The sequence below is a fragment of the Rhamphochromis sp. 'chilingali' genome (assembly GCF_963969265.1).
Source record: "Rhamphochromis sp. 'chilingali' genome assembly, chromosome: 1".
Lineage (NCBI taxonomy): Eukaryota > Metazoa > Chordata > Actinopteri > Cichliformes > Cichlidae > Rhamphochromis > Rhamphochromis sp. 'chilingali'.
Window position 1 is genome coordinate 63024684 of NC_137929.1, and position 7665 is coordinate 63032348.

General features: G+C 37.4%; 1 protein-coding gene across 3 annotated transcripts; it reads left to right on the top strand.

Moving 5' to 3' along the window:
* Window positions 1-267: 267 nt before the first annotated feature.
* Window positions 268-6802, top strand: LOC308405028 (low affinity immunoglobulin gamma Fc region receptor III-like). 3 transcript variants are annotated; one of them, XM_080895411.1, is made up of 8 exons: window positions 268-303; window positions 992-1027; window positions 1152-1415; window positions 1495-1740; window positions 1827-2012; window positions 3592-3690; window positions 5723-5809; window positions 6515-6802. In XM_080895411.1, exons 1-8 carry the CDS (start codon window positions 273-275, stop codon window positions 6556-6558), a joined length of 993 nt encoding a protein of 330 aa, XP_080751537.1. In that variant the 5' UTR covers window positions 268-272; the 3' UTR covers window positions 6559-6802. The 3 variants fall into 3 exon arrangements, 2 of the variants coding, with proteins under 2 accessions (XP_080751537.1, XP_080751536.1); XR_013973252.1 differs by lacking the exon at window positions 268-303 and having other exon boundaries at window positions 894-1027; window positions 5727-5809; XM_080895410.1 differs by lacking the exon at window positions 268-303 and having other exon boundaries at window positions 894-1027.
* The last annotated feature ends 863 nt before the right edge of the window (window positions 6803-7665 follow it).

Genomic DNA, 7665 nt, shown 5'->3' on the forward strand with positions numbered 1-7665 from the left:
AGACTTTATTCTCTTTAAAGTTTGTGAATAAACTTTAATTTTCTTTTTTAGTTTTTCTTTTTCATCTTTGTGAATTAATAAATGTATGAGTAAGGTCACTGTATTAAAACTATTTTTAAATATGTTATTTTTTTTCATCACTTTTTTTGTTTTTAAATAGATTTCCCACCTGTCTTTGAACCAATAGAAAGCTGGTGCTCAGAGGAAGAGGGCGGGCTTTACTTGGTGTCAGTGACAGAAATGAAAAAAAGCTCAAATGAGTGAGAAGGACGATGAAGGAAACATCTGTGCTGTGTCTGCTCTGTAAGTAGAATCTCTGTGTTTGTTTGAATTCTTGTACTTTGACTGTCTGCTCTCCTGATAACTGATGATGGAGGAGAAGACATGAAAAACAAATCAGGCTGAATTCAAGTTCAAACACCACGAGGACCAACTGCAGGTCTGAACTGACTCTTTATCTTTGCTCAGGAGTCGAGGAAACACAGCAGGCAGTGAAAAGATCAAATCATTCACTCATTATATCAACACAGCTGCACAGTGGACACATGACTTTACTGGGTTATTTAAGGGTAGAGGATAATTTGTATAGACTTACAGTACAGCCAGAAAATGCGCTGGGAGCGAGGGGGCCCCGTCCCTCCCCGGGTTAAGGGGGAGAGAGGGCGCAGCGAGCACAGAGTCCGCGGCCCCGGGCGAATTCCGGGCCCGAATGTGTGAAGATAACAATTCTGATGAGACACTGCTGTTTTACTCTAGACTAGTGATTCCTGAGAAAGGCTGCAGCTTACCCCAAACCCTAAACTGGATATGCAGTCAATAGAGGATGGATGATTTTTTTTTTAGCTTTACAAACTTTTTCACTCTTTTTCACGCTGAAATCAAACAGAAAATGAGCAGATATATCAGAGAGACGAATTTATGTATTTGTCAGCTGTTTGTGTGGAGTTCTTTATGTTCACCTCAAAACAACCTGAGTGTCATTTCTCTTTAGTTCTGGTCTCACTGCTGAGCTGCACAACAAACCAAGGTCAGTAACCTTCTTCTGTCACAGTTTAAACCTGAGAAATGTTCACTGATATGACCTGATTGGGTTCATGTTTCCCAATGTAAAGTCTAACAGATCATCAGTTTTTCATTTTTAACCCTCACAGCTCGTCTGACTGTGAGTCCCAGCAGCTCTCAGTTCTTTAAAGGAAACTTTGTGTCTCTGAGCTGTGAGGAGGACGACAGCTCTGCTGGATGGACTCTGAGGAGAAACACAAGCAAACGACAGAGGACTCAGTGTGGAGATATGGAAGGAGAAGCAGCTGGTTCTTCATGTAACATCAGTTACATGTATACCTGGGACAGTGGAGTTTACTGGTGTGAGTCCAGAGAGGGTCCCATCAGTAACATGGTTAACCTGACAGTCACTGGTAAGCTGAGTGTGTGGAGTTAGTGTTGATGAAGCTGTGTGTAAATGGATGAAATGCTGTAGTTTGTCTCTGTGTTGAGGTGGATCAGTGATCCTGCAGAGTCCTGTCCTCCCTGTGATGGAGGGAGATGACGTCACTCTGCTCTGTAAAACAAAGACCACTCCCTCCAACCTCCCAGCTGCTTTCTATAAAGATGGCTCCCTCATCAGGAAGCAGCCTACAGGTCACATGACCATCCAGCATGTTTCCAGGTCTGATGAAGGCCTCTACAAGTGTGACATCAGCGGTCATGGAGAGTCTCCATCCAGCTGGATCACTGTCACAGGTGACACACTCACCTGTCTGTGTTTCTGCAGGTTTCAACATTCACAATGTGACGACAACTTAATGACTGTGTTTGCTTTATTTTAGACAAGCAAACCACCACACCTCCACCTACATCCACACCTCCTCCTGGTTCCACCTCCATCACTCTTCCTCCATCGCTCTCTCCTCCTGTTATCTCTGCATTGTCATGTGTGGGATCGGTCTGTGTTGTGGTTCTACTGGTATTGGTGGTTCTGCTGAGAAAACGATGTGTTCGTAGGAAACCAGAAGGTGAGACTCAGATTTCTGGATTTTATAAAGTCATTCATTTAAACTGTGTTTTGTTTGCTGTTTGATCTTTTTGGTCCATTATTGAATGATATTCGTGTTCACTTTGATTCACATCAGTAGATAAAGATGAACCCGAAGAAGATGCCATGCCCAATGACATCACATACAGTGACATCAAAATATTAAATAATAGACAATAGCCAATCAAGGAAAGAAGAGGCAACCCCCCCCCCCCCCCCCCCCCCCGATTTTTCTGTTTACTGGGTTATTAAATAAAATAACAAGCTAACTAAGCATGTTTAAGCTTTAGTTTAATTTTTCATTTTATATATTGTTATAGGAAGTCCCTTTACTACAAAGTTTTACCACAGACCAAACAGATCATAGGACTTTTTTCTTTTAATCTTATTTTGTGCTCCATTGTCTGTCATCTATTTTACATCCACGTTTTCCACATAAACTCTGATGTCAAGCCTTTTTTTGCGGTAATAATCCACACGTTCCCTTGAAACTTTGTTTTTGATTTGAAACACAAAAATATAACTGCCTAACTATGCTGATGTTCACAATACTTCACAGTAAACTCCTATTATTTTTTTTCTTGGATAACTGAGTCCATAACTAGGCCAGTGTCTGCTCCATTAACTCTAAATGAAATATGGCTGTAGGCAGTGTGACACTGCCTGTTAATATAATATAATATAATATAATATAATATAATATAATATAATATAATATAATATAATATAATATAATATAATATAATATAATATAATATAATATTTGAGGACATTTCCTTTGGCCTGGGTTTCAGGATGATGGTTAGAGATAGATTTATGTTTATGAGCACTATTTCTTACTGTTGTCATGTGATGGATGGTTTATATTCACAGTTATGAAATAGAAAATAGAAAAAAATTATAAAATATATTAAAAATGTTTAATTAAGCATTTTACTAATCTGGTGCCAGAATTGATCTCTGAAAGAGTTTCTATTAATACTTGTATTTACACACTTAATGATAAACTCTCTGCAGTGTTGATTTAGATTTCAAAGATCAAACCAAATGTAACCATGAATGTTTAACTCTGTACTTACTAAGTGTTGTTCACTGTGAGCTGGACTGTGTGTTTGTGGTCTGTGGTTAACTGAAGCTAACAGCTCTGCAGTCGTCCAGCATCCTGTTTCTGATAGAAAGGAAACAAACAGTAAACTCTGCACACAGACCAAGAGTCTAAAGATAAAACGAATACTTTTTTTTTTACCAGTCATATGTTGAATTGTATTATATACAGTATTTGCTGTTTTCTTTTTAAATTTCCTTCGCTGATTCATATTCAATAATCACATCTCATTTTTAAATTTAAATCTAACATTATTCTAAGTTAATAATTTGGTAGTTTCTGTGACATCCTGACATTAGAATCATTCATCCTGCTGATAAAAGCTCAGTCTGCTCCTCCTGTATCTGATTCATTCAGTGAATCTAAATTCCACTTCTTAAACATTATTGATCAGTTTCTTTATGATCAGCTGTTATTCCTGCACTGATGTCCTCTGTGTGTGTTTGCTGTGCAGACAGTGATCCAGCTACAGTCCACTCAGGAGTGAGAACTGAAGACGTCACTTATGGAAAAATCCTCATCAAAGACAAGAAAAAGAAATCAAATCTGAGAGGTGAAGCTGCTCTTCTTCTGTCTCTGCCATGGTTCACTCAGGCTTTGCTTTAAGCTACATGCTAATATTAACATGCTAAGACACCGATCTGCTTTGGGTTCATTATTCATCTTATTATCATGCTAACATTTAATATTTAGCAGCTGCCGATGGTGACAGGTTTTTTTTATGTATTTTGTCACCAGAAATATGGAAGCTGTCTGTTCATTTCATCTCCATCTTACTAAGACAATTTAGTCATTTTGAACAGTTCTTTGGTTCAAACTCTGTGGGAACAGTTTGGGGAACACACTTTTCTGTTCCAGCATGACTGCACCCCACAAAGTAGTACAAAAAGTACACAAAGCAAGGTCCATAAAGACATGGATGGATTATTAAAACAAATCAAACAGGACAGCTGTGAAAACATGCATTTATCATTTATCAAACAGTATGATATGTCTAATTTCTTTTACAGTGATTATTGATTAGGGTAGACTGCAGTGGGTCTTAACATTAGTTGTTAAAGCTACATTAGAGGGCCCTGTGGGACTCTGTTGATGTCAGATGTTTGACGTGGTAATCTATTGATTTTGCAATTTGTGGATAAGACAGAAAATTTTAAGGGGAGGAAATATTTTGTATTTTTAATGGCTAAGAGTAATTTTTTCATGTTGTTTTTTTATTAAAAGATCAGACAATATTAGTCTATTAATGATTGATTTAATGATGGTTTTAATGATTTATGATTTGAATCGGTTCCTCACTAGCAAGCTAAAGACAGAGAGCTAGATTACGTAGCAGCTCTTATGTAGCTAGATTATAACATTTATCAAGAGGTCAGTTGGGGATGTTTATGTCACTGGTCCTGGGTTTGATTGTTATACGTGTGACAACCGAGCACCTGAGTGTGAGAAATGTTTTTGCAGCTCGCGATGTAAAGACGGTAATAGTTTTTGTTTCTTTGTATGAAGACTTAAAATTGAGAGCACTTCAGAATCAGTTTGATATTGATGTAGTTCAGTTTGCTAACACATGTTTGCAATGACGTCCTCACCATTACTCAGGTTACAAAATCTCACACAAGATGACTGTTTGTCCTTTAAAATGTGTTGGGAACCTCTGTCCTTTTTATTGACATCAGTAATTCATCACTACAAAAGCCAGTCATGGATGTGGAATCTGTCCTCAGCTATTTTCGTGACTTTATTAATGGTTATTAAAGTCTGTAAATTTCTCCATTTCACTGCTCAAAAAGAATAATTCAAAATAATTATCATTGCTTCAAACTCATGGTGTAAATATAAGGTGTATTAGATGGTGTTCATCTCTAAATTTACTTATGCCTTTAACTGAAAATAAAAAGTTATACATAAAAAAAATCACTTTTACTGAAAACCCATTAATTACAAGGAGTAACTAACCCTGCCATGTAGTCAAAAACATATAGTGTGTATTCACATGACATTAACGAATACATCCGGTGAATGACCATCTTAGTGTTGGCCCAAATGTGGCTCATCTGCCCACACAAGTTGTCAACAGGGTTATTGAGATATATTTGTTGATATGATATTTTATATTGAAGGACATTTACTCTGTTCAGCCTGTCTCTTTTGAACTTCTGGATGTGAAACCACAGCAGGTACTTCCTGTTGTTTACTCAACTTAGTCTGAAGCAGGTAACACTTCTCGCCACAGTGTGTTCTTCTCTAGCTAATAATAGTGTCCAAGTCGTGTGATCATGTTTGCTTTGTGCTCTGTGGTGAAGTTTGTTAGCTTGAGATTAAAGAAGGCGACAGCTTTGTGGTCATCAACTTGTCTTTTTCACAGAAACACCCACCAGTTACTTGCTGAACAGGTGCTGTTTCACAGCTGAGGTGTTAAGGTGGAAAAAGAAAAAAACTGTAAAGAGCTGCTGTATAAAAGTCACCACTTAATGTTTTTATAATGCTGCGTAAAAGTAAATGCTTTTCTTTTCTGTAGCTGTGGGGTAAGAAGAAAACCATGTTGTTGTGTCCAAACCTCCAGTAATTCAAATGTGTTTTTGCAGACAGTGATCCAGCTGCAATCTACTCAGCAGTGAGAACAGAAGATGTCACTTATGGACGAATAGAAATCAGACCAAAGAAGTTCAGAGGTACAGCTTCTCTTTAACTTGGATTGGCGGTCAGCGAGGTGTTCACCTTGTTTCCAGCCATCATGCTAAGCTAAGCTAACAAAATCACAATTCAAGCTCAACATATTCATTCGACATATTGATCCATGTCTAGCAGAGCCCTCCTGGCTGTTCCTCAGGCTGCTCTGAAGACAGATGTTATTTATCACCATTAGTAACTATAGGTACTAATGGTTACTGCTGCTCCACCTGCTGTCACAATGTCTTCAAATAAAGATTGTGAAATTTTTTTCTTAGTAGAAAAAAAATATATAAAATTCTTAATAGGAAGTACTATTCCCCCATCAGTAGCTACATTATCTGCTCCTGCTTCAGCACAACAGTTATTTTAGAAAGTTTTTTTTATCTGTTACTTTACCTGACCTGGTTAAATTAGTAAACTCAATAAGTTTACACTCCTGTTCTCACTATTTTACCTGCATCCTTAATCAACACATCAATGCTCTCTGGTCAAGCCCCTGCTGACTTTAAGAATGCTGTCATTTAAAAATAACACAAGCTTCTCTTCTTAATAACTAACAGGCAATAATAATAATAACAGGCAAATCTCAAAATTTCCATTTCCATTAACTTTAATTTGATTGAAGCAATGCAAAACAATATGATTGAACTATAAAGCTTGTAATCATGTTTCCTGTTGTTTGAACTGTGTGTGTTTGTGTTCAGACTTTAAACCAGAGCCAGACGTCATCTACTCTTCACTGAAGTAGTCCACCAGTCCAACCACTGATGTCCAGCTGCTGGTCTCTAACTGGTCCCCCAGCACCTTTAGACCAGAGGACATCCACATGTTAAAGATTTTTATATGTTTTATGTCTTTTTAGCACTGAATTAGACTCTGATGACCCAGAACTACTTACTGGAAGTCAGTTCATTGACTTGATGTTTATTGGCTTTTGTTCCCACAGCAGTGAGCAGTTTCTCTGCATGATTAATAAACTTTTGTTCTTAGAATTTTTCCTCATTTGTTTCTTTGGGTTTCACAAATTTCTCGAACGGAAAATTTGACTTGTTCTAGTTTGGTTGTGGTTTGGTTAATTGATACGCAACGTTCTTCAGTGAAGAACACAAAGAATAAACCACAACCTCAGCATATAAACAGTCGGAACATCATCCAGTGTCTTTAAACCACACAGAGAAGCTTCAGTGCAGGATGTTTGTGTTTGAGACTGAAACCTTTTAGCTCTTTATTTCCACAGTCACCCAAAAAGTAACCAACAGCCTCTGACATGGTGAACATTTGTTACATTTTTCTTTAGAGTAAACATAATTCAGTGGTAGTAGTTAGCATGAATATTTGCTCGTTTTGTAGTAATATATGATTAATTTTAACTATGATGAAACTGTTTTGAAAATATATATTTTGTTGTCTGCCAGGCAAATTAAAACCATATAGCAACTTTGTGTACGGGGAATAAACTGTTTCCTTAATTTTTCTATTTAAATAATAAGGAAATATTCCAGTTGTGTTTTATTAAACTACATAAACAAAGAGGAGTAAACCTGGCAAGGACAGGTGGACAGTAGTCTTTAACAGTTGCTGGAGTCAGTTAATTTACTTTTACCATGGCTGCCCTGCCTGCTACCATTATGCTACCAGGCAGACATTTAAACTTACAGCGGTGAAGAGTAGACTTCATCAAAGTAGATGTATTTCTGAAAGTGCTGTAACTAAGTTTAAGAATATAATCCACCCATTGTTGTCATCTTCAATGCCCTGTACCAACATAAAGCAGAGCAGCTACCTGAATGCTACTCCAACAGAGGTCGATTATCTTGGTAATTATTTTGCCTCCTCGCTACGTACGACTCTGGAT

What these genes read in the sequence shown, in the direction of transcription:
- LOC308405028 (XM_080895410.1), top strand. Translation starts at nt 919, where the DNA reads ATGTATTTGTCAGCTGTTTGTGTGGAGTTCTTTATGTTCACCTCAAAA. An exon ending in CAGCTGGATCACTGTCACAG is followed by an intron (nt 1,741 to 1,826) that starts GTGACACACTCA and finishes GCTTTATTTTAG; the next exon opens with ACAAGCAAACCACCACACCT. An exon ending in TGTTCGTAGGAAACCAGAAG is followed by an intron (nt 2,013 to 3,591) that starts GTGAGACTCAGA and finishes TTTGCTGTGCAG; the next exon opens with ACAGTGATCCAGCTACAGTC.